The following is a 27818-nucleotide window of genomic DNA, read 5'->3' on the forward strand; positions in this document are numbered from 1 at the left end:
TCAGCTATCCTGCAAGCAGAAGAAAATAAGCATTTACATGCTGGCAGAGATGGTCATTAAAAGCATGAGGCTTTGGAAGTATAAGCTTTATGGATGACAGCAACAGCCATCAGATCAATAACCTGGCCTGGCCTGGACTCCTGTATTTGTCAGAATGGTAATTGCTGTGGGTCTGTCATGGAGCCCTGAACTGTGCAGTGCGAGAGTTCAACAGCACAGAAGGTGGCCAAATATCCACCAGGCTATTTTAATGGTTTTCAAAATGAAAAGTACCCAACTCCTAAAAAGCACATACTGACATCAAAACCCAAACTGCCAGTTACAGTGCCATAGTAAACGTGTATACTGCAGTGTAGAAAACAGGCATCTGTGGATGATTAGCATTCTTCTGAAAGCAATTCTTGTGCAAAAAGCAATGGCAAATTTGAATGAAAAAGCATCCTGAAATCTATCAAATAACATTATGAGACTTCAGACTGTAGCAGATTTTAAACTGTCTTGGCTTCTTCTGGAACTCACCTCAGATTCCTGTCTTTCTGGGAGGGTTTCTATTCCACTGTGATCCTGTATATCTTGTGGGGCCTCGGCTTCTAGCTCTAGGTCAGCCTGCATGCTGGATTTTTCATTCTCCCACTTTGCAAAGCCTTTGTTCTTCCCAGTTTTTCCGTGGAATTTGGATTTCATTTTGGGGAAAGTATGAGAACCTGAATCATTCCAGCCTGGCTCGTGCCAGAGTGGTTCTGTCTGCGTTGCTTGGCTGGTGGTCACCCGCTGCAGCCGCACGGAAATTTTCCTTGAAGAGCCAGTGACAAGGGTGATAGCTCTGCCATCAAGGTCCTGATGTTCTGCAGCAACACTGGGAAATTCAAATACTTCATCTTGGACTGAAAGAGAGGGTGGAATTGTTTTGTTTAAGTATTCTGCTTCAAGGTCTTTATAAAAAGGTAACAAGCTTGGGGGAGGGTGGGAGGTAACCTTTACATGAAGTAGAGCAATAATTATCAATATCCATATGCTGCTTGGAAACTGTTTCTGACACTGTGTGCACAGATTTTATTGTCTCACCATCTGCATGCTCAGGGGGCAAGGCAGTGCTAGAATTGTGCCCTAAGTCTCCTTGCTCCTAAGTGACAAAAAAGGAGAAGTACAATTTCTTTTCAGCTGGGGTAGGTGTGCCAGTAAGGAGGACAATGAGCCTTAGACAGGACACTAAGGCCATCACTGGAGAAAAGGATATTGTAATCTGAGGACTGAACACAAGCCATAGTGCAGTGAAAAGTGCTGCTCTGTGTGTTGATACAAAGAAAAAAATAACATTGACACTGGCCATTAGAGAGGATTCCAGAAATGGTTTAAAACAGGAGGAAAACTGCTTTCACCTGGAGGCAGAGATGGACTGCTAGGCAGAGACCCGTGGTTGCTGCCTACTGAAGTTCCTCTGGAAAATTTCCTGCATGCCAGCACAAGCAGGTCTCTGCATTGCTTGTGACAGTTGGCACCACAATCTGTAAAGAAAGAAATTGTCAAGTCATCAAATGGAAAGCCACAACTATCTGGTAATCCCTCAGGGCTATTAGCAGGCAGATACTAAGAAGGGACTTTGGAGGAACAAAAAGTTTGAGAGAAGGTGTGAAGGGCGTTACAGAAATGGATCATTTGGTGTGAAGGGCATTACTAAGAAATGGATCATTTTCATGACAGCCATTAATAGAAAAATGGCAGCAGAAGAGAAGAGAGAAGATGGTGTTTTAATAATAAAATAGTCTCAAGGAAGAGCTGTGGAATGATATGATCCTGTGAATGCTATACATAAAACTTCCGCTCTACTGCATGAGTCCCCTCAAGGTGGGGGGAGGGTATTTATTTGGCTGGCTTTGATTTGACCCAGCAGGGCCCATTATAGTAAACAGGTTTGGATAGAAGACACCAGAGCATCCATACCCTGAGCATCTGGAAGGACTGCTGGAGGTCAATGTAGACTACTGTAGGTTAAAACTAGTCTGGGTAGCTCAGTAAGCAGTGTTTGCACATGAATGAGCTCTGTGGAAGTGTATCATCCACACAAGACTTTGTCAGTACCTGCACTCCAAGCCTCTGCTGGGATTTAAAGCACTGTGGATACATCATCACTAGATAAATTTATGTGAAGTGTGGCTGGAGTATGGATCTTATATGCAAGAAAGAGCTGAAGGGTAGAGGATGTGCCCCAAACACAATCTCTTTTTCCTCCATACCCTTTTTCATAGTTTAAAAATTCCCATCTCCCTTGTTTCTCTATTGCTGCTCCATAGCCCTACATTTTGTTCTAGGTGAGCACTGTCAAGATGCTGCATTTCTGACTCTGCTGTGAGAACCACTCTGCTAAGGGCAGCACTGCTGGCATGATGGGTGAAAGTTCTGTTTTCTTGTTCCTATGACTAATACAGCAGTACATGTCCAGCTCTGATTTTCTCTGCCTCAGTGGTAACATGCCCTCTCAGATACACTAAAGATCTGTCTTGAAGTGCAGGACTCCTATCACTTGCAGACCAAGAAGTCTAGCTTTTATCTCATTACTCACAGGGCTGGGGTAAGCAGCAGGCCTGAAAGGAGGAACTCCCTCCCTCCCCTTGCTGTGTCAGAGGTTCAAACAGAGGAGGACAGCTCTGTGCTCAGAGTTCATCCCCAAGGGGGGTCACACTGCAGTGATGCTGGAACACAGAGTAGCTGGTAGCTGCTGCAATAAAAGGCAGGCACCCTCACATCTGTTGACGACTGCAGGATCTGAGCAAGCAGCTCTGCTCTCTTACTTTCATGCTTCATTGCCTGTAACTTTGACTTTACAGAACCACTTTTGCTCAGTCTCCACTGGGTCACTGCTACAGGCAGTGATGCAGGACAGAAGCTGAACTTTCAGATCTCAGATTGAGTTTACAGGTTGGTGTGACGAAACTTTACCTTCCTTTTGTCATCCTACCAGTAAAACTATAGCTTGCAACCAGCCCTTTCAAAGCTTCTAAGATGTCAGTAAACAGGAATATCTGAATTACATAAATTGATTTATCTGTTTCCCCCCATCCCACTCTGAGCAAGAGAGGTGTGTGGCTGGAGAGAGACAGGAGTATTGTATATCTTAAAAAAAATTACTGTGAATTCCTTATCCTTTTCCTTGGAGTTTGTGTAAGACTAAGGGAAAAGAGTACAAATGTGAATGTTCCCCTGTTAATAACTGAAATGTAGCTATAGCTATGAAAATCAACAGTGCCCTTCAGCCAGAGTTGGGCTGCTTGAGAAATAAATAGGTCCAGGATTTTAAAGCCAATGAAGACCACTACAATGTCCTTTTTGGCCTGACCTGCTTAATACAGTGCAAGTACTGCATAAGAAATTAAATTCTTTATGAAAGCAAAGGATAGGGATATAAGAGCTCTAGGATTTTTTATAAGTTTAATATCCAAAGAAGATCTTGCAATGAGATCTGCTGGGCAGTCTAGGAATTAAATATTTCTCTATTTCTAGCTCAGCCACTATTAAATTGCAAGTAGGCTTCCCTACGGGCACATGGATGTACATGACAAACTGTTGCCAGCAGACATTTTCCTGACCCAAGTCTCAGGGGATATATTTCAGGATGTCTCAGTGTGTTAGGATAAGAACACTTGGTTTTCCAACTTACAAGGTCTTTACTGGTAGAAAGTGACAGCTAATGGAGTCAGGGGCTGCTTTGAACCTTTATCTCACAGAATCTGTGCATTCCTATTGGGTGGTATTTTCTCTAATGCAGTGAAACTTCATAGTGTGTCAGAACTAACTGCTCATGGACAGTACCAAATGTAGATGTAAGATGTGTTTGAATATATGCCATTTTAGTTAAAGGTATGGTTGACTGACTTGTACTAAAACCCACCACCTGTAGCTTGAAAAAAAAAAATCCTTGTAATATTTATTTACCTTTGCATTTGTAGCCTTGTTTGATTATACCCCAGAGCTGCAAAGAAAGGCAAAAGAACGTCAAGGAATTAGAAAAGAAAGCTGGAAGGAAAACAAGGTCACAATGAGGAAGTACCAATGGCTACAAAAGCACAAACAGGATACAACTGCTCTTAACACCCTTCCTGTCAGGCAGACCTCCCCCTCGAATTGTGATAAGACTTGTGTGGCTTCTCCCTTACTTCTGCTACTTACTTGTAGTAATGGGACTACGAGTGGAGAGACACAGATGACATTTGCTTCCAGAAATGGGTTAAAATGTGCTATCATATCAAGCTTAGTGAAAACAACCAAGCACATTCTGCTTCTAGGCTCCTTAATGTTATCTGTAGGAGAATTTCCTGTGTACATCCATTCTCCAGATACATCACTGACCCATAATATTCACACACAGCAGAAGAAAACACCACTGAGGATAAAAGCTAGGTTCTTGGTTCCCATACTGGTTCCCAGCACACCTAGACGTGGCAATCTGATTTGCACACCTGCTTTTCCAACTTAAACAGAAAAATCCAAACAGATGAAGAATGAAACAGGCAGAAAAGCCATTAAATTCTGTCTTTGCCTGCCTTCAGAAGCTGGTCTTGACAACGTACACTTGCAACTACCAAATGCTAAACAACCAAGGGCCAGTGCATGTGGTCCCACTTTTGGGAATCTTTCACTGCCGCATGAGCAGGGTTGCTTGGAAACAGGGAAACTCTCTAGCAAATTGTTTTCTATGTACTCAGAAGCACTATATATACAGCCATGGCGTTATGAAAACAAGCATTTCCACTCTTGAGAGGCAGTGAGAGGAAGGGGCAGTATTTTCTAACTCTAGCATAAAAGGAAAAAAAAAACCTGGGACTCTGGTGTTTATTTTTCCTGAACTCATTCACCAGGGAGGGTGAGCACATCCAGGCAAACTGAAACTGCCTGCAGCTCCTCACCAGATTCATAAGTATCCATGTACAGAGAGCAGGGGGTGAATATGGTTGCTGAAGAAAGGTTCAAAAGGAAGACATGAAGACCATTTGGAATACAAAGTAAAGAGTAAAATAAAAAGAATGGAAATATTCTAGGTAAAAAAAAAAAATAACAAACCAAAAACACCAAAACAAACCCAAACTCCACACACTGCACAAAAGAAATAGCAAGCAAAAATGGGTGTCTGGAGAGAGCCGAAATAGATTAGACAAGGTAGAAGAATGGTGAACAAAAGACCAGAAAGGACAACAGTGGAACCTGGGTCCATAGAAGGCCTGTGGCTTATCCTTTCCTTGCTAATGCCACATATGTGCACAGTCAATGCAGTTGCTGTGCTCAGGCAGTGACAGGGGAGCACCCCAGTCCCTCTTGAAAGAGCAGCAATGACCTATATTCCCAGATCTCTTTTACAGGATCACTGTAAGAGATATGGATTGTTACTTCATTTAAGCTCTAATCTGTTCCCACTGAAGATCTCTCTCCTCACCTTCTTATCTCTGCACCTTCCTCCCACTCAAATTTGGTATCACTGTTGTGGTTACACACCACAGTGAAAGCTTAGCTGAAGTGTCATGTCATGATTCTGACCTAAAGCTTTGAACATGTCTGACACAGCTTTGCTGCAAAGCTGGCTTGAGCCAGCTCCAAGGTAAGAGGATCTGTGCAAATTCAGATTATAAAGCTTAGCAGGACGGCCGGTCACCTACCTGCCACGTGGTGCAACTCCAGCTTTGGGACAGAACTGCGACTGGCCATGGGCATATCAACTTTGTGCTGCTTAATGGCATCAGGTCTTAGCTTGACCTTCAAAGTTTGTATCCTTTTAATAACTGTGTGCATTGCACTGTCATGTCAATTCATCCTGCTGCATGGTCAGTGCACATTATTTTGACTGTGAATCAGTGCATCAGTTTCAAATTAGGTTTCCACCCGTGGATGAGTAGTACTGAAATGCAGAACAAATATGCAGTAGATTCTGTAGCTGGTTCCTGTCCTATCAGTCCAACTCATCCACAGAACAATGCCAATGACTTCAGTGAGCTGATGGGAAAAATGACCTTATTTCCATTTCCTGTACAACCCCTTACACATTTGTATTCCTGCACTGGATGTAATCAGGGAGACATGAAAAACCTAACAATGGCCAATTAGAAAATTGATGCAGGAGAAAAATGTCTGCAGGAGAGGATGTTTCAGGGCAGTCCTTGGGCCTTGCTTTGCTGTGGAAGCCTTCCAAACACACACTGAGTGTCACAAACGCAATGACGTCTTCCCAAGGCAGCCTGGAACAATAGGCTCAGGCCAGTGTTCCTGCCCCATGGATCTGCTGGAGCTGTCAGCTCGGGACCTACCAGCACACCCCTACGTCAGCACTGACCATGTCACCTCCAGAGCTTTTGCAGCTCTAGCGGAAATAGGCGGAATTCCTTCTTCCCCATGGCATTAATCAGTGGCAGCGGTTGTGATAGGGGCTCCAAGCATCCAAACAAAGCTGACATGTTGCAAAAGAAGCGAGTGGAAAATAGGAGCAGGGAATAGAGCAAGAAGGCCAGAGCAGGTCTGAAAGGAGGCAAGTTTTTGTGCTACACAGTGGTGTTGTTGTTACTTTCAACCATGAAGAAATATTGTTTAGTGTAAAAGATCATGGAATAAAATTACCGCTGAGTGCAGAGGCAGATCTGTTCTGGAGAGCAGGGACAGGGTCTGAGTTTACAGCCTGTTATGTGAGCCACACACAAGCAGACAACGTGGCCTTCTGCCCTTACTGCTTTAGCTGTCTAAATGTGGACACTTGGTTTCAGCCAAGTGTGTTCACTAAAATAACTTCTATATCATAGCAATTCTTTATTCTTTACTATATTTGGTTTGAAGTGGAAAACTTACAGAAGGTTTACAAGCAACACAAATGTCCACAAAACCAATCCTTTCTCAGATATGTACAGAGCACTAATAAGTGGCATCTGGTAAGTTATGGCTGAGAGAAAAAGTAAATTTAAAAACAAAACAAAACAAAAAGCCCAAACAAACAAACAAACAAACAAAACCTAATAAATTCTTTAAAATTCTTATAGTACAGAACTGCTGGAAGCACTTTTGATTTCTTTACCAAATTAGAAGATCTGTTAATTCAATAGAGAGAAATTTAGGGCTGTTACAGCTGTTCAGAGAATTATGAACATATCTATGTTGCCATGTGCAATTTCCTGAGAAAGAACAGCTTTTGCTTCATTTACATCGTCTGCTCCAGACATCTATTTTCCCTTGAGCTTGTTTACATGGGAAATCAAGCCAAACTAAAGAACTTAAGATAAACCAAGTAAGACCATTCCTAGAGTCCTTAACATCCTTTAGCTAACGTAATTTTGTTCCCCCCAACAGAAATTCTTACAAATGCCAGTTTTCAGAAACTGCTAAATCAAAATTGGATAGCACACCTTCAACATGAGTAAATGTTTTGTGCTTCTGAACGCCATGAGATATTATTTGGCCAAGAGACTTCAGCAATGTATGGAACCAGTTCCACCCCAATATACATTAAAGGCTAAAAAGCTGTTTTTAAGATATGCTATTATTAAAATCATACTTACAAATCCTGCACAGTGCTCGCAGAAAGTTGGCTTAAGATAGGTCATTTCCTGAAAGTTATGAATAAACCCTGGTCCCATTTTACACTGAAACTGTGATTTAGCTCTCAGAAAGTAAGCCATCATTTCTTCTTTGCTTATGAGACCATCTCTGTAAGGGAAATAAAAAGGAGAGTAGACCTGTCACTGCTCATGGCACTGAAATATTTGGGGTTTTCTCATTGTAGAAAGCATGCAGCACACAAAGCACATCCTTTGAAAGAGCTGCAACAGTCCTGGAAGGAAAAAACCCTCACAGCCTTTGTGGTTCTTATCTTTCTTTAAACAGTAACATTGAACTCACAGCACGAACCTTGTTATCTCACCTGTTAGTGCTATGAGAGCACAGACCAGGACACTAAATGAAGGAGCTTGACTTACTGCTTACACAGAACAAGTGGTTATGCCTCTGGCTGGCCACCAGCCTTCACAGCCAGAGATTCTGGACAACAAGAATTATCAAGACAAACTGCCTAGGAAATCACTGTTATGTATACCTTCTAGAATATTTGTTACCCCCTCTGCTATATGCATTAACTTCCCCTGTGCTGTAGAGAACCTTTTTTGTTTCATCAGTCTGATGCCTGGTCTGGATAGAGCATCTCCACTGTAGTTTCAAAGTACTCTAGGGTTTTGACTCAGTCCCAGCAGGAATTTGTCATTAAGCTATTAGAGAAATTATTTTTAAAGTACCAGGCAAAGCAGGACTCCAATCCAGGGCTTAAAGAACTGACTAGAGTATAAGAATTTAAATGATAATTTAAATTTGCCTTTTGGTAATCTTGTCAAACCCAAGAAACTTAGGAGATGTTGTTTCTTCAATATTTGTATTTTCTGAATTTTTAAATTGAGGAAAAGGGGGCAAAAAAAGCACCACAAAGAGATCTCTAAGCTTACTGGTCTTTGTCCAGCACACAGAAAGAGTCCAAGAAGGGGAAGTTGGCAGTTATACTTTCAAAGTCTTCCTGAGATATATAACCATCGTGGTCATGATCGTAGTTCCTAAAGACAGACTGGGGAAAAAAAAAAAATATATATATATATTATTGTATTATTATCTAGCCTATCCTGAACCTATAACAGCTTCTCCAACATTATAATTACATGTAACTTAATGTTCTGTACAGCTATTCAGGTGCTCTGTCACATCTGCTTCATTCCTTTTATTTTTGTTTAGTATTTCAATATGCATATTATTGGACTCTACAGGAAAAATGGCTAATTTTTAAAGAAAACTTGACGTCAGCATTTATCTAGTGATGATACTCCACACCTCTTCACACATTATTACTCTTGCTTTACTTTTCTTCTTTGCTGGATATGTCACTAAAATTCTGCCCCAGGTGAGGATATATTTCCTTTGCTTCAATAAGTATAATTTTAAATCATGAAAAAAAGAGAAGAAATAAAACAAAAACAACAGCAGTTTTCTCATGAGTATTTCTGATGGTTTTGGCTTAGGTGGTCACCTCTACTCTGCCACAGTACTATTTCAATCTGTTTTGTTTACTAAATATTTTGACACCCCAATCATGATTTGTGTCTAACACAACCATTCTCTTCCATCAACCCACCCCAACCTGCTACTAAGTAAAACCAGACATGAGATGAAATTTAAAAGGTCACATACAGTGATGGGTGCCCTCCTTAGCTGCTAAGGAGTTATTATATTCTGTCTTCCTGTTTGCAGAGATGTGCAAGGGGTGTTAAAGCTATGTGTGATGCTGATGGGAAAAACATGAGTGTCAAAGTCAACTATCTGAAAGGCACATAGTGAAGTACAGACTCCTTCATTAGATTAGAATTTTGTTGATAAAGACATTCAATTAATATGCCAAGAGCCCTGAAAGGCATCTGTATTCTTGTTTTAACAAGGACCTGATGAAATCCATTTCTACCAAATTATTAACCCAAGACTGGCAGACATTGAAAAAACATTGTAAAGAAGGAACCAAAACACAAACCCAATTAGTATTCAACACTTTTTGTAATAAAAACAATGGATAAAAGCACAACTCAAAGCAGCAAGTAAACAACAAATATTGGCAAAGGGAAAACAGCTGTACAGAGTGGTGTGAGCCTTTTAGTAAACTGTATCCACAAAAGCCCCAAACCATGGTTTAATCCTGTCAAACTCTAGATCATATGTCCCGAAGCAGGCAAAAATTGTGGAATGGGGAACTGCAACTCCCTCAACTATAGAAACAAACATAAACTCCCACCCAGCACATTCTGGAAAGATAAAGGAATTGTGGAAGGCTTCCTATTTAACAAGCGAGGTTTGGATGTGGAGTCATTTTTATCAACATATATGGCACTGACAAAAGCACTTCAGGAACAGCATGTGCATTTCTGGCATCTCACATTAGAAGAAAACTGAAACTTTTTTCTTTAAAAGGGCATGAACAAAAAGTAAACTGCAAGATATATTTGAAGTCTGGGTGAGAGAACTGAAGAGTTTGTTTAGGTTATCTTAACAACATAACCCCAATTAGTGATCTGTAACACAAAGTCAGAATTTAATTTTTCCTCCCAGAGTTACTTAATAATTTGTAGAAAGCAGAAAGAAAGGTTCAGTCTCTCTAAAGGAATATGGACGTGCTTAACTTTGTTTACATTACCTAGAACAACACATCACCTTCTAAACTGAAGCTAGAAGATCCCAGATCTAATTCTGCGTGACCTCTTGTCCCCATTTTTAACGTGACGCCAAGATAATGCTATCTTTACCATACCAAACATGCTCTGGACAGTAAAATAACAGCAAGTTGAAAACCAGAAATAAAGTTACCAGAAAACTTCATTTGACCTATTAATGTATGAAACCTTGTTTCCGAGTTGCTTTCTTTTCAGCTGTCTGTTACCAGACATGAACTGTGTGTCTAGAGCTGCAAAAGCTAAACTTTGCCCTCTGAATTTATATTTGCTAGACAAATCTATTAAACACAGTCAGATTTTGGATGCTTGTGAAAGATTGCTCCTTTGCACCCAGAAACCTATCTATTTATTAATCCCACTGCTGAATTCAGGAATAAAATAAATATTTCTTAATGTGTCAGTAATGGCTCAAATTTGTTATGGTATGTCTGAAATTCACCTCAACCATAACAATCCCATTATAAGCTTGAAATTAATTATAATGTTGAAAACATCAAATCTGTAATTCTCTCAGACCAGTGCAATGTTCCAAATACTTACATCCACCAGCTTCCGGATGTGCTTGTTGATGACTGTAGGGTCAGGTTTAGGTACCACTCCAGATGCCCACTCCAGTGGCACTACTGGCTTGTTGGGGGTGGTTGGGGAGGTAGGCTGCTGAGAGATGGATCAAAACACAAAGACTTTCAAATCTGAATTAAGACATTGAATTTCCCATTAAAAGCATCTCAAAATGTCAGAGCTACAACCACAAATTGCTGGAGTACTTTTGCTGTAAAAATGTCCTTAGCAAAACATCAGGCAAGGTTTTAAAGGGCTGCTTGTCTTCACTAACAGCTTCAGTCAGGCTCTCTGTGGCACTTTGCAGCTACACTGCCACCACCCAGCAGCAAATCCAAGCAGTCTTTCCTCACTGACATCTCCAGAGGGTTCAACAGCAGTGACACTTGAAGGAAGAGGGAAGGAAGGAGGGTCTGTAAGGTTTTTGGATACAGTGGGCATCAGAAATATGTAAGCCCAGAAAACTGTTTTGTTCCTCAGTAAAACCTCTGAGGAGATCACCACAGTCTGCCCCCAGCTCCCTGCTGGAGGGACCATGCCCAGAAGCCACATGAGGGACTGCCACAACCTGAATAAGTTCCTACTCCAGCAAGACAGCAGGATGCAGAAGCAGGGGCAGAATTGTGCTCAGCAATCCTGCTGGTTTCCAGTTGAGATGTGCCAGGATGCACAGCTTGATTCATCTAGGCAGCTTGAGTAGAAAGGCTCTAACCTTTGACTTGATCTGCAGATAACACCAGCCAGACTATTATATTTTTAAAATTTCTTGGTCTTGTCAAAACAGTAGCTGACAGCTCAGTGGATGCCTGACTCCCTCCATCCCACTACAGTGTTTTGGGAGTAGCTCGGGAATGCAGTTCAGATTCTTCAAGCAGAAAATATTGGACAAACCTGAACACATTTTCAGATAAGGATTCAAAAATAACCAGTGAGAGTGAAAAACACTACAAATCAAACTGGCCTTTCCCTGCATCTGGCACTGGACATCTAGCAGGTGAAGCAGTGTCAAGCAGAAAAAATTCAGTGTGTTTTGGATCAGAAGGGAAAGGGTTCACAGTCTCACAAGGCCCCTGTGTTAGCTGATGAACAAAGAATCTGGATCTCATTTGTCTTGTTCTGAATTGGTGTGACTTGAAAGGGAGACAATTAAGACATGTAAAGATGTGACAAATATCATTGTGTGTAACAATGGCATTGTACACTTTGACATCCAGATGGAAAATGGTCACAGGCTTGTGACCATTTTACTGTTTTTGGTTGGAAAAGAAGAAAAGGATTTGTTAGTGGGTTGCTTTATTGATTTGACTTTTCCTTTTTCAAGTATTAGAACAGCTTTTATCAATGCCTTGATAGATTTTGACCCATACAAATGTGCAGAAGTAAGTTTGGGAGGAAAACACCCCTATATCAACAAAATTCAATCTCCATAAGAAGTACAGTGAACCTGGACATCCAGGTCTATTTGCCAAAAAAAGCACTGACTCAAAGCATCCACGTTAAAAGTGTCAGTGTGGTGCTAGACTACCAAGACCTCACAGGGAGTTTTTAACATCTGCTGGTCTGAGTGCACAGTGGCAGAGACTGAGTCCACTAGAGTCATCCTCTTCCTTCTGGGCTATTTCAGTTGAAGCCTCATTAAATTTTTATGGAATTTTTTGACAAGTTGCAATGAAATCCTCATGTTCCTTCTATTGTACTCATAGACTCAAATGAACAACCATAATTTTACTTATGTATTCGAAATGCATCCTATGAGGAAAGGCGCTAACTCATTAGAGACTACCAAGCTGAATTTATTAAACATTCCAAAACACTGTATCTGGTTATGCAGTTTGAGATTCAGATTGTATCTCCTATTTATTTCACCAGCACAGGGACCATGGTATTGTAGACTAAGAAAGCATTTTCAGATGTTTGCAAGCATCTACGTATTTTGGCACTGAAATGAATTCTAATGCAAACCAAAAGAAATCACCTAAGTGCATCATCAGTGGCATAATTTTACGAGGCAGAGTTGTCCTCTAGACAACAGCTGTATTAGTAAAAATTCCCAACAAGAAGTTCACTAATGGGTGTGGAAAAACAGGACATTGTGGCAAGGAGGTCCTGTACTACAGCTGGTGGTCATTCCTCAGTGTTTTTTTAGACTGCTATGACTGACTGAAGATTCTCCTCCCAGTTTTAGCAGAAGGAAAGTCTTGCTCAAGTCCCTGTTGACAGCAGACTCATATGCTAACACATCAGCTCCACTTTTGCCTCCAAAACGATTGCAGCAGTGTGAGGCATTTCCTCCATGGTGCACCTGCATGGGAGTGGTACCCATATAACAATAAATCCAGAAGCAGTTGGAATGACATAACTATGCTGTCACGTTGCCTTTGACAATTTTTTCCACATACAAAAGCCCTACAGATTCTTTCCCCTCTAATAGAGGCTGTGTGCTTTGGCACTCCATCAAAGAGAAGCAAGCTTCAAATAGTCCGGCTTCTGTCGATTCAGCTGCAGCTTTTTACCCATCAGGGTGCTGCAATAGCTCAATGTCACTGGTTATTCATTGATCCTTATGCAGAAATCTCCCACAACTGCTGGGCACTGTTAAAGTTCACACACTGTATTGCTTTTGTCCTGTTTACAGCTCCGGCTGGAGATCAAAGTGGCAATATGATAATTTTCTTCGTTTACAGTAGCGGTCCATTAGTCCTTCCACAGCATAGGGCCACAACATTTCAACTTTGCTGACAGTAATAAGAGCATGAGGGACCCAGAATGACCGAAATAAGCAGCAACTGTTGTGGTCAAATTGTATCCAACAAGGACTGGAGACTCAGTAATGGAATTTCAAATGTTCAGGCTGAGCTAATGTTGAGTCTGGAAATCCTCATTAGTTTCCTTATCATTGCTCAAAATACATCACTGGGAGCACACACACATAGTCCTCAAACCGGTCTCCAAGGGTGATTAACAATTTTAAACCCTAGAGAAGCCTTATACTCGGAAATTAAAGGGTTCTGCTTCCTTGCTTGCTTTTAAGAATGCTTCAAAACCTTAAAAAGCACTGGAATGCATAATCTCAGACTCCTGGACCCTGCTCTCACCCCCTGTGAAGCATTTCCAGCCACTCTTCTGCTGCTGTCGGACTTGAGAGGGCTCAGCCTGAGACCATCACAGGCTGGATATGAAAGGCAGTAAGAATGTTAGCACACTGAAGAAATGCTCAGAGGAAAGCAGAGTCCCCAACCTTTGGTAGCAGAAGAAATAATACTTGAAGTGAAATTCAACTGTTAATTATGAGATTTAGCTGTATCCTTTGAGTTTCAAAAATAAAGAAAAATGCATGAATGCAGCATTATCTTCAGTTGCACATAACCAAGTAAAGATTAATATCTATTCTCATCTGTTAAAACATTGCTTGAGAGCCTAAGATGCAGCCAATTATACCAAAGCACTTTTAAAATACTAAGGTGATTATTTGCCTTGCCTTACACAAATATTTAAATGCAGTGTTGTTTTATGTAACTGCACCAGCATCCAGAAAATCATCTAAGGATCACACAATAAATAATTAATATAAACTTATAAAGGATATATATCTAAAGCAGAACTTTGTTTTCCAGGACTTGCAGAGGTTTTGTTGAAAAATAATTAACAGTGAAATCTGGCATGTTCCACTATTTATTTCTCCCAATATGCACTAAAACCTATAAATAGTGCCTGTGTTTTCTACACAAGTACAACTAAAGAAAAAAAGCTAAAAGAAGAAAAAGCTAAAAAGTTTTTATGTACATATGAATAAGGAAACACATTAACTGTCATTTAAAAATTTAAATCAACTGCATGCAGACAAAATAAGCAATATGTCAAAATGCAGTAAAAGATGACATACAGATTTGGAGTTCCTTGGCTCCAGCACCAGCGAGAGCTTGTAAATGTCATCCTCAGTGTGGTAGAGGTCCAGGGACAGCTATATGTACGAAAGAATGAAAAACAGAAATGTTTAGTAGACTGGGCTGGATGTGTAGGCTTGTAAGATGAGATACACCTCCCACTGAAGGTAAACACAATGTTTTGCTACTCTGAGTTCAGGAGACGTGCCAAGGCCGCATGCAGCTGCTGGGAAAGTGGATTTCCACAGTGAACACAACCCAGGCTGGTGAAGCACACGCTGCTGCTCACATCGGGCACTGCACTTGAGAGCTGGCACAACCCTCACCCTGACCCCACACAGGTGAGAGGGGCTGCATGCTGACCTCATGCAAAGAGGGACATTGGCTCCAAAGACCACCCCTACACAAGCCACTGCCTTCTAGCAGCTCAATGCTCATGAGAGATCTCAGAGAAAACCTGGTGAATGAAAAAAACTTCAGGACAGTAGTCATAGAGGGGCCAGGCCAGAAGGATTTCAGATTTTAATCTGGTCAAATTTTGTTCCTCAAGAGGGGTCATAGTGGTGCACCTCTTCTATAGAGATCAGCCTGTGCAGCAAACACCTCTCTGGAAACCCTGGGCAGACAGGCCTGGGAGAGGCAGGGTGGGTTTGCCACTGCTGTTGATGCAGAAAAATGCTCCATTGAGAGCAGTCCCAGTTTAGCCCAGCCCAGCGTGCTCCCGGTCACCTCTCAGCAATAAGGCAAATTGCCTTCCAGCTGTTTCTAGATAAGTGAAAAACTTTTCTATCATGTTCTCATTCTTTTCCCAAAAGGATTTATTGAGAAAAAAAGAAGTTACATAAATACGCTTGAAGTAGGATGAATCTGTTTTTACTTTGGCATCTGGGGTCTTGCACTGATCAATGCCTGCTGTAAATTCCTCCTCTCTTGGAGTGATGAAGGAAAAAGCTAATTAACTCTGTAGCTAATGTTTTTCAACGAGAGGAAAAAAACATTGCGTGTCATGTCCCTGCAATTAACTGGTTTTGAAGAATTGACACGATTTGAAGTTATCATCCACCTTGCAAATCCCCAATTAAGCCAAGATTGAGTTAAAAGGATTTTCCCGAGCAGACAGATAGACTTATTACTGACTAAACAACTGTAACAGAAGGTTATTTTTAGAGAATCTCAAGTGCCAAGTAGCAGCAGGACCAGTGACACCTACTGCAGAACCACCTCTAGGGACCACCCGCTTTCAGACACAATTTTGTGCGATGAGTAAGACACAAGTTGTACCCTTTCCCAAGATAGGCTCCCAAAGCAAACACATGGCTTTAGAGAAGTCTGGAGATCACATTATTGCATTTGTCTAGCTGAAACACTGCTGATTTTTGCACTTTGTAATTAAGGGCACAGTGAAAGGCTGTGCATCCTGTAGGTTCCTTTACCCAGCCAGCAAGCTGCTGACACAGGTTTAGTTAAGGGCCCGTCCTAAAGACAAAGTTAAACCAGTAAGTGCTGTAATAAACATAGTTCACGTGGTGAAGTGTTCAGTGACTCTATTCTGAGGTTCATTGGAGACACAAAATAAGCAGCACTGGGAGTGCATGCTGTTATCAGGTCAGACTGGGAATTGAGAACAGACTGAGCAGAATTGGTAGCTCAAAAGGCGTTGTCTGGTTCCTGTGTAAGAGCAGTTTTCTCAGCAGGCCAGATGAACTGGGTGTGGATTTGGGAGTGGAAATGCATTAGTATTTATGGAGCAAGCTTGTATCTCTCCCTCCCTGAATTATGTGACCTTATCTTAAGCATTGGTTTTAACTTCATTAGGCACAATGTGTAAGCATGCAGTGGACAAGGTATTGTCTAGTTCAGAAGTTTCATACATTAGCACAAAAATGACAAGCATGATGATTATGCAGTTATGTAAGCATTCATTTTATATTTTATTTACAGTTTTGCCCTGACAAATAAAGTATAATAAGAGTTTTCTTAGAATAAGCTTTACAGTGAGTGGCAGTTTCTATTCTAATTTGACTATCATTGCTGTCCTATTTTTTTTTTTCCTGAGCAATTTGGAGGGGCATTGAGAGGGGAGTGGTCAGAAGCGCATGACTTTTTTTTTTGTTTTTTAACTGGAACTTACTGAACACAAGTTAGGGAGGGTGACTTTCAGTTTGATTGTTTAGGTAGTTCTCATTCTCTTCACTAGACTGTACAAATGACTGGGACTTTCCAGTCATTTGCATATAGTCTCAGAACAGGTTAGATAAATAGATACTGAGACATAAAAATCGTGAGGGAAAAATGGTGGCACCATTTAAGTTTTAACACACTTCATATAAATAAATACACTGTGGTCTAGTTGAGAAACTGAGATCCACTTCTAATGCACAGAAAGTGATAAAATATGTACCCACAGGTTTTTATCCACATTGTGAAAAAAAAACAAACCAGTGTAGAAATACTGCACAGCAGGTAAGATCATCCCTTAAGCATCCTTACCAAATACAAGTTTTCTAATGACAAAACTGTCATTAAAGCTGTTTTCCCTCTCTGCTACATTGCCAAGCTTGTGTTTAGGTCCTCTTTCACTACATCTTGGATTCCAGGGAGTGGTACAGAACCAGGTACAAGGTTCGGTGCAGGAGGAGCAAGTGTGGCCAGTAAGTCAGGAAAAGAGAAATAATCACAGACTAAGAGCAATCATGCAGTAAAGAAGTGAGTCCATCTTCATGTAACATACTCTGGCTCACTGGCAGCTGAATTGTAACACATCTACTTGGCTTGCCCATGTAATTCAGACTCATTTACACAGCCCAAGGCAGGACTTGCATCGCCCTCAGCTTTCACAGCCTCCCGTGCCAGTAAACCTGACACGTGTCCCTGCTGTCCATACAGCAAACCTTTCCCTTGTTCGGGGCATGCTAACTTCCATGCAAAATGCTAGCTTCTTTAAGCTGCTTGTTCAAAGCTAAAATGCTTATAAAAAGAGGAGGTGAGATGGTAACTTGTGGGCATGGGGTGAAAGCAGACTTCTAAATTTGTATGCAGACATTTAAGGCATGAGAAGATCAACTTTCCAAACTGTTGACCATACAGCAGCTACCACTGAAACCAAGAGTCCTCTTGCTCCCCATGAAACCTTTTGGTCTATACTCAAAATAACATCTCTAAAATGCATGCAAGCACCTTGAGCAATTGGCCTGAAGTTTACTACCCACCACTCACACAAGCATTTAACTCAAGTCCTCACTTCATAGCTCTTATCAAAGTCTCCCCAAACATCACCATATCCAAGCCACTTGAAAGGTATCATCTCCTTAGGACTCTACCACCGAGGAAGAGAAAAACCAGGCCATATTCCCACATGCCCATGAGATGCCAGTTTTATCTTTTTGTGCAAGATGCTGGACTAGCAATCCAGCACCCAGTGACTGACCTGTCTAGCAAGCACAGACCAGGCACTTGCTAAATGCAGTGTAAAAGGCAACACTGCAAGGGAGGGAGGCCAGGCAAGGGATTTACACACTGTTTATCAGGACAAGAGACTGACTAAAAGCTTGCCCAGACAGAAGCTGCTCAGTGGGAAAACAGCAGAAGGGAAGAAACAATTGGGTCAGCTGCTTTACACACAACTGAAAAACATTGTACCCATTTATATTTGCTTACTGGATTTGAAAGGGAGTTTCTCTAAATAAGGTAAGGATGGAAAAACATTTTGCAGTTGACATTAGAGAGATAAGACCCAGCAATAAAAAGAATGGTTAATTTTTCATGCTCTGAAAACTGAAGATGACATAGGCAGCACGAGAGGCTAAATCTGCTAAAAGACCACTTGCACACAACAAGGTCAATTGCTTTTAGTTGTCAGTTCTTGTCAGCTTTAGGTTGCAAACCTTTTCTTCTCCTCTTTCTCTGAACCTAGCCAATAATTAAAAACTTTATTTTCAACAAAAAGGTAGACAGAAATTTTTAATCTACAATATTAATCCATTATTACTATTTAAGAGACTAGTGTAAAAAAAAAGTATTGTATTCATATACACAGATAAGGAAAAAAATCTAAATACAGGAAGAAAAATGAGAATATTCATATTATGGTATGTATCAAAATTCTGGTCCAGGAACTTTTCATAGAAATTTGTTGTTTTTTTCCTGTTCTAGAAGTCACCATTTCAAATCAATACTCCCACACAAATGTACTTGATCCACGACTACACTTCCAGTGACTGATGTGGAGACAGAATTTCCAGAACCTGGAAAGGTTTTAGGTTACCTACACCTTTCTACCTTATTTATAACCCTTGATCAGGTCTGGAATCAACATTGCAGAATGCAACTTCATTTGTTTTTACGATCAGATTGGCTCAACTGTAAAAAAGTCAGCAGAGTTATATTATGAATGAATGCATCAGGGTATTGTAAATGAGAAAGTACCCATCATGTACTCAATTACTTCTCCTAGTAAATGGAGTACACAAAGAAATACAGACATACAAATAAAATCCCTGTCATTTTGCTGAAAAACAAAAAAAAAAACAAAACAAAAAACCAAGGAAAACATTTTTTAAAAATTGAAAAGCAGATATGCTATGTGAGCTCAGGCTGATACAATGTTGAATATATAAAAACCTGCAAGGTCTTAAAAAAATCTTTAGCTTTCTGCTCCTTTTGGAAAGCAGGCTGTCACCAACAAGAAAGAACACCTAATGAAAGTGGTAGCAGCAGTTCAGCTTCCATCTCTCACTTCACATTGTCTAATTTCTACCCTTTTGGACTCACTTTTTTACTGCTCAGTTCCCTAAAGCCTGAGGTTTCACTTTCCCCAATTGAAAGCCAAGCTTGTAAGAAATGACCAGGAAGGGAAAGAGTGTCACAAGAAAGCAGCTCTCAGTCCCTACAAAAACAAAACAAGATAATAAATATCTTCATTTATAGTTCAAAATTTAAGTTACAGGACTGTTGCAGGGGTCAACATCTGGTGCCTACTCTTTCCTGTCCCACTAACCAGGATTAAGATTTGTTCCCAGGTTGTTCCACACAAGGCACAACTGAAGAAGGTTTTCCAATTCCCCCAAACTTTCCCATTCCTTATTACAGTGAAGCCATAGGTGTATACACACCAACTTTGTTTCTCCAAGCTCAGGCTCATATTTGTCAGCTTCCTCAATGCAAAGTTCTGTACCTGATCAGCTCCAGTATAAATCCATCACATTTTTATTTACTGGATAGGAAGTGTACTGTGTCACATGGAAAGCACAGGGGAGCAAAACCAGAATGATGCTCGAGCTGGAATTTCTCTTGTGTGTTCATGCCAGTATGTCACCCAGTCATTCCAGAGGGGACATAAGACTCCATTCCAAGTAGTCAGAACTGAGTGTTTACTTCTCCTAACATAAACACAGCTCTCCATCTGTCATTCTTAAAACAGGTAATTTATAACAATCCTGTTGCTGCTTTCAACCATAACATACAACTGTAGTGAAACTCTTTGACTTTCTTAACATCTCATGTGAATTTATTTCTGTTTTGTATTTTTTTCTCTTTTCTTTTTCAAGATAACAATATGCACTTAACTTTATAGATATGAGTATTCCTACTGACACTCAACATTGAATCACAGCAGTGAGTTGAAACCTGTTCAATACTTACAGTTAGCAGGTTAATTAAATCCAAATTAGGCTCTAAATGATGAGACGCAGTTTGCAGGGAAACCAGTTCACTCAAGGTGATGGAAAGCTGCTGCATTTTCACTATGTTTACTTTGTTCTCATCTATCCAATCAGGAAAAATGACATGGACAGCAATCAAGTCTTTCAAATGGACTCCTAAAATAGGAATTTTGAAGCCAACACAGTCAGCAAAAGCCTTGCGGTAGTTGCAGTAGTTTCCATTGGAAGAGACCAGCTCAGTCATTTCGTTCCAGTCCTACAAATAGCCAGAGAAGCAAGTCTCTGTGAAAGCATTCATTGCATTTCCTTAATCTTTAAATGAGCACAACTCTTGTCAGGGTGTCAACAGTGTTAATTTCCTCTCTGGCACAGGCAGCCTGCCAGAGGATCTCTGTGAGCTTATCCTGCTCCATTGAGAGGAATGCAACCAAATGCCTTTCGGGATGCTCTGCAATGATCCAAATACTGTGCTGGTGAGACACCTGCACTGCAGAACCCACCAGACCTCAAGGAGGTGATATGCACCTCAATATGTCTATATTCTGCAGTCCATCATACCTTTGTGACTTCTGAGGACAGATGAGAATGAGTCTCTTTCAGGCGAGAAATGGAGCTGTGGCTTAGACCTCCCACAACTGCCATCAGTGTGTTGAAGTTCTGGAGGTGAAGGAGCTTCTGCAGGAGAGATAAATCATGCATAATGAAAAATTAACAAAATACAAGTAGCAGCTACTCAGTGTCACACACAACAAGTAAAAGGAGACAACCCATCATGGCTAAAGCAGAAGTCACTAAGCCAGGGACTAGCAGAATGGTTCAGTATTTAGTTTTTTAATTGGCTTAGCTCCAGAAGAAACACACAATAGTGACAGTTGCCAACTGGAATACAACAAAGAAAAACTATTATAAAATTATATCTACTAATTAAAAGGTGCAGGCAAAACACACCTGAACAAATAACCTCCAGTGATGTTGAACAGGCTATTCACTGAGGAAATAACACAAAAAGCATCAACTAATTTGTTTACTGTAATCTCCATTTATATTCCTGCTTTATACTGGAAGAAAAAGACTCATGTGCAGGACTTACCTGTGCGACATTGATAAACTTTGTGATTACTTCTGCTCTTTGCTGGGGTGTTGGCTTGCTGAGAACCATGAGCTGGACCCATTTAGAGATACCATTAAATAAAGCAATAGATCTCTCCAAAGTAGGATTGTTCTCCAAGCAGCCATGGATCACATAACTTTGGTAGTCTGTGAACTAACAGAGAAAAGACACTTTCAGTAGAACAGTGGACAAACTGGTGCATCAAATTGAAACTTTGATACTTTTCTTTTTAAAGCTCCTCTTTTTCAGAAAGTGACCATGACTCAGGGTCAGCAGACCCTGCTGCACAACAGCTCTTCCTTAAAATCTTTTTTGCTGTTGTTTTGGTGTGGCTTTTCCTTAAATGTCGACTTCCAACTTGTTTGTGTGTCAGGAAATATAGAAGCCTGCAAGATGACTGTGATTGCTTCTTCCGTCTTTCCTATCATTTACTTACACATTTTATTCTGTGCAGTTGCATTTGACACCTCCAAGCCATGGTACTCTATAGGATCCCAAAAATTAAATTTCCCTAAATGTTTGAAAAACAGTTTTTGGCTGTAGCTTGAAGGGAGATTCTCAGTAACTTATGACAAAATTTTAGCTTGTGTGGGGAGGTGCTAGTGATGCAAGACAAGATGGGTTCAGCTCATCAAAACCAGCCAGCTAGAATAACATACAAGACACTCTAACACAACAGATGCTTCTCTCCTAGCTGCAGATAAACAGTATTTCAGTGTTCAGATAATACATTTTTTTCTTCTTATAGTTAACACTGCCCTTCCTTCTTCCCCATTTTTTTAAACAGGTAAAACCAAAGACGGAGTTCAGACTAATCATATTCTACAATTACATATCTTTGAGAGAACAAATAGTACAAGATTAATTAACTCTCACTGGTTGCAGAGAATCCTCTGCGATAGCAAAATGCAAGAATTAAGAACAATTAACAGAGAAGAATTAACAGAGACGTTAGAAAGAGCAAGGAAAACAAAAGAAAATTCATTGCATGTTTGAGTTTTCTTCCTGGATTCCCCCCAGAGGAATTGAAATGCACCTTAAATCTAAATAGAAATCCATGCCTTTTTTCTAGTCCTTCCCTCCTTCTTTGAGGTTAGTGTTGCAGAGATCACAGTAGGGTGTTTTCCTGTATTTTGAAGTCTAGAGTAATTAACCTTTGAACATTATTAAGCAACATCAAAAGTGATTCTCTTTAGACTGGTCTCAGCTCCTCATTGATCTCTTTTTTCTTCCTCCCTTGAAATAAACAAATAATCTCATACATTTTTCTTAGTTTGGGAGTTTGATTTCTCTCATTCCCCTAAACACTTTCAAAAAAAAGTCTGATTTATCATCTTGAGAATGTACTCTTCCATTTGCCACCTGATACAGTAACATCACGTGACCCTTTCATATGGATATTTGCCAGCAGAAATCACCATTTCTTTTGGCAGTTGTCTTACTCATTTGTTTTGTTTTAGCTTCAACTTTAATTTTCATCCACTTTTGCCTCTTGTACTTGTCCAATCCTCTGTGAAAAGAAGCAACTGTGATTGAATCTCCCTGTGTCAAAAGCCATCAGGCACAAAAAGGTCAAAGGAAGTGCATGGCTATGTATATCATATGAGAGATGTATAAGGATTCACTACACTGAAACGTTGAGAAAAAATTCATAAATGTGAAAGGATGTGAACACTTTTTAAAGACAGGCTCCTAATTGCAAGTGGCAAAGCTGTGGGCTTCTTACAGAAATTCTCCTAAAAGATTTATGCTCCAGAAAAGTGAGATGTTCAGCTAGCTCAATGGGCTCCAGATGGTCAAACAGCAGGCAGGCTTTTCCTTTCTTGGAAATCTTCTTCCTCTGTGTAACTCTTCTCATCCAGTCATAGGAAGGACTGCAACAGAACAGGAATAAGTCTCACTTCTGTTTGGGTGTATGCCAGTGTAGCCCACAGCTGGAATACATCATGTAAAATTGACCACAGAAGGACCATGAGACATCTGGACTGTGACATCCAGCATGTTACAAACACATAGAATAAGACCTGTTCTAGAATGTAACAGAAGATGGGAATTTTGGGTGCACTACTGATTCTGATACAGAGCAAAAACATATTTGGATAACATCAAGGATTAATCTTTCCTCTGTAAGTCCACAGGTCCCTGAAGTAATGGAACAACAGAGACAGCCAAATACTGTGCAATTGCCATATTTTAAAAGAAAATCTACAATATCAGATGAGATGCAAAAGCATGTCTGGTGATGTTTAACAGGTAACTTTCATTCCAGCTTGTCAAGGAAATGGTAGTTGTAATCATTTTGATGCAATGCAACTACATATGTGAATGCTAAAAATTCTCCAGTTAAATAATAGAAAACATTGCAAAAAAACTAACAGATGAGAGGACAAGAAAGCTTCCCTGAGAAGATCCAAGATTTACACAGGATGCCAGTCATTACACTGCTTGTTATTTTGTATGAAAACTTGTAGGCAAAAAAGTCATACTAATCACTACTAATTGGCACTTTCTTTGTCAGAAAAATAATTTATTTCCTGTTTGCATGAAAAATTTACATACAGACAGGAATTTTCTTTTTACTGTGTAACTAGAACTTCAAATTTTTAGTAGCTTCAAATTTAAAGGCAATATTGTAAGCACCTCAATATTTTTATACTTTGTACAGAACTAGAATTCTGCTGTTCCAGACACAAAGATGTCCTTGACATGACATGCTTACATGCTGGAGATATCAATAAGATGGATGTGATCCTCATATCCCAGCTGGCTGGCTACTTCTTGAAACTCTTCAGTCAAACGAATCAGCCCCAGATCTAAGTTGAACTCTGCAGGAAATTCCAAAATCCAGTATCTGAAATACACAGACAGCAGGTAAGAGATTTCCAGAGACTCAGGTATAACATTCAGTGGCTGCATATATTTTACATAGATTTTTTAAATAGGACATATTTCAGATCCACACTTCTTTAGACAGAGAGAGTGAACTCAGCATGTTCCTTCCTGAAATGGCCAAAGCCACTTTATCTTTTAATTTTTCTTAATTCACAACAGCTCAACAAAGCAGCATTCTATTGAAATGCAAATTTAAAGTGATGTCCCAGGTGACGTTCACAGAAGGCACACACAGTGCCCCGACTCAGGCTGCCAGGACACCTAGATAACACTTGCACTTAGTTCCTGTCCAAATGAGACCACTTTGTCTGCTCAGAACAGACTTTTCAATGGAAAAGATAACCGTGTAAAGCAGATGTAAGCCACATAAGCTTACATGCAATCCATGTAAACCCCCTCCTCCACGTAAGGTGGAGTGGAAAAGGCTTTATCAGCTCTGGCTGCAGTAAAACCCCTCACCTTTCTTCTCAGTGATGTAATTTAATCCAGAGGAAGGAGGAAAAAACATTTGAGTGAAGCAAGATGTATCATGATTACTTAAAAATTCATGCTTTCTCTTTTACAGGGAAATGTTCCTGCATAAGAACAGCCCAAGACATGAAAGCTTTCCCATGGAAACAAGGTCAGAGCAGCTAGTGCAGGCTTTGGAATACACCCAGCTTTTAAGAACTTCGGCATCACTAACACACTCCTGTCGCCATAAACTATGTAGGGATTGCACGAATTGAAGTCTACAGACCAGAGACAATTTTCTTCTCCTACACTAAGTTACAGCTGGAAACAAAATGTGTCTCTCCTCTGTGTGGCACTGAACTTGTTGCCATCTGAGAGGCTGATAAATCATAACAACCATGAGCCATATAAATCATAATGTAAGTTTTCTGTCAACTTTTTAGCTCGATGCAGTTAAGTGTCTTAAAAGCTGGATTGATCAACTTAATTGTTTTAAACATACAGAATGTGTGTACTTCACACATTCTTCACTGCAGAATGAAGACCAAGTAATAAAATCCAAACAAACTAGGTTACATTGATAGTATTAACAGAAACATAAAACCAAAATGCTAGAGGACCAGAAGTGCATTTACCTCATGAAGTAGCAGATTTTCAATCTGAATTCATTGCAGTTCTCCCCTTCGGCGTCTCTATAAGTATGTCAGCTAAAGAAAGCTTTGAGTCTTGATTCAGAAATGTTGTTTTTATTCACTGGAGGCTGATATTAGACCAGGTCAATTTTAAAAAGCATCAGACTTTTCTTCTAGAGATGACCACATTACCTGTGATATTTCATTTACTTTCACATCATCATAGGAGACAGAGATTATTTCCTGGCTGCCCATTTCCCCCCCGCTTCCCCAATCAAGAATACCTCTATTCTACAATTCTGAATATTCTACTGAAAGTCTTCTTGCCAGCTCTGGCTAACCAAATAGGATAATAGTTATGATTACTGAATTAAGAAGTATAAATGACATACAGATGTTTAGATGCCACTAAAAATTCATAGTAGTCAAAGGTCAATCTGCTATGATACACTTGAAAAGTTATCTTGCCCTCATATTCGTAGTTATTCAAGGTTGATGCAAAGTCAGTATTCTTGAACATATTGAGAAAGCCCACAAGGTCTTTATGTGAGCATAAAGAAGCTCTCTTCCACCTTTTATGTTGAAGAAAAATTCACCTCTAAACCCTGTTTGTCACTTATTAATTGGCACATTTTTACAAGCAGTCAGGAAACCAATCTGCTCTTGACACTGTAATGCCAATTTGCAGCACTTTGGGAAAGGATATGTGGACAGAAGCTTGCCAGCCAGCTCTGTGGAAGGCAGATACCACCGATGCATTAAAAGAAAGGTTCTTGGCAAATGGCTGGAGCATGGGTTTCCTTTGTCATCTGCAAAAGAGAAACAATGAGCTAACCCCATCATGAAAGAGAGGAGCTCTTATTCTTAAGCACAGTCAGATAGAAAGGATCAAAAGTGGTAATGTTGGCTTGTTATCTAACAAAAAGTTAGGAAAGACCACCAGAGCATAAAAACTGCCCTTGAACAGTTAACTTGCTAGCACACTAGAATACAGTGACAGCTATTTAAGCAGAGGAAAAAACCCAAAGCAGTGCAGATAACAGGCCACAGAAAAATAAGTAGGGCAGGGGCAGGACTATGCTAAATTTTATATACAGACAGTGCCAGTAAGCTAAGGACAAATCCAAAATTAGTCCATCAAGAGAGTGGGAAGATAATTTATATATAACTACTTCCAGTATTTATTTTATTGCAGCTTTATAGCTTTAAGTTAGCCATTAAATTATTTTTTAAAATGGATCTGCTTCAAGGAATTCAATGTTAAAGCAGCACTTCACATCTGTGCCCAAGGTCACATCTCCAGCTGCCTAATAGAGACCTTTGTGTCTTTGCAGGGTAGCCACTGAAACTACACAGAGTTATTCCCTGGCAGACTGGCTGACCATCAGTCTTCCCCAACATCTGCAATGTTAGATTATTCTCTGTCTGTCACTTTTTTAGAAGACAGTAGATGATATGAAACAGGAGCCACACATGGACTTGTGTGAGAGTCAAGAGAGTGTGTACACAAGAAGAGACACTATTTCCAGCAGACTACAAGCGCGTGGGCTCTGCCAATACTTTAATTAAGTTCTAGAGCAGCAAGTTTGATAGTGGCCAACAGAAATGGATATATGGGATTCACTGCAGCTGGTAACAAGGTCTGTCCATCCCTCAATTGTTCAGTCCCTCTCACATTTAGATACTTGTTTCTCTTCACATGGCAAAAAAATTAGTAGATCATTCCAATCAAGATGTCCTGCATCTCCAGAGAATCTAAATGTAGCTTTGTGAATCAAAGCCCCATTAGAAAATACTTAAGCCCATCCATGAACTCATTTGACTACAACGTGATATATGTAATGATTAATGGTGTTATGGATCAAGGTCTTTTTCATCACTTCTTTCCCTCAGACCTGGTACAACACATATTAATAAGAGCAAAAATATTACATGAGTCTTAGGTCATATTCTTGCCAATTATTGTATGATGATTCGAAAAACCTTAAAAAAAATGACTGGTCAAAACCACAGCTGTGTAACCACTCAGGACAAAGATCAATGCCAGAAATAACTCCTTGACTAATTCATCTAAACATTTCTCTTGGTAAAGGCCAGCATTTCAAAAACCACCATACCCACAATTGTGCATTATCTCTATTAAGAAAATGGAATACAGTATGCATGTGATTAAAATTCTGGCGTCTGTGATTCTGGGCCAAATTGAAACATGGAAAATTTTACAGAACAGAAGTGTTCTTAGCCAAAAGAAAGATTGGCTAAACCAGAGAACAGCAGGATTTATACTAAAATATTTATTTCAATAACAACAAAATAAAATATTGAAAGAGCATACCAAACATTTCAATACAAGTGTTCAAAAGCTCATCTAATGTTGCAGCCTTTCCAAGACTGTTTGACCCCAT

The 27818-nt window shown here is 40.1% G+C and overlaps 1 protein-coding gene across 1 annotated transcript; it reads right to left on the bottom strand.

Annotated features, from left to right (window-relative positions):
- RASGRP3 (RAS guanyl releasing protein 3) lies at positions 1-27818 on the bottom strand. The gene is made up of 16 exons (XM_062489016.1): positions 27749-27818; positions 26120-26222; positions 25417-25479; positions 24156-24287; positions 23163-23310; positions 21416-21589; positions 20884-21000; positions 20306-20581; positions 14665-14742; positions 10761-10877; positions 8460-8575; positions 7527-7674; positions 3931-3967; positions 1380-1505; positions 520-884; positions 1-9 (listed from the first exon to the last, which is right to left on the bottom strand). Exons 1-16 carry the CDS (start codon positions 27816-27818, stop codon positions 1-3), a joined length of 2079 nt encoding a protein of 692 aa, XP_062345000.1.

The sequence above is a fragment of the Cinclus cinclus genome, chromosome 3 (assembly GCF_963662255.1).
Source record: "Cinclus cinclus chromosome 3, bCinCin1.1, whole genome shotgun sequence".
NCBI classification, from domain to species: Eukaryota; Metazoa; Chordata; class Aves; order Passeriformes; family Cinclidae; genus Cinclus; species Cinclus cinclus.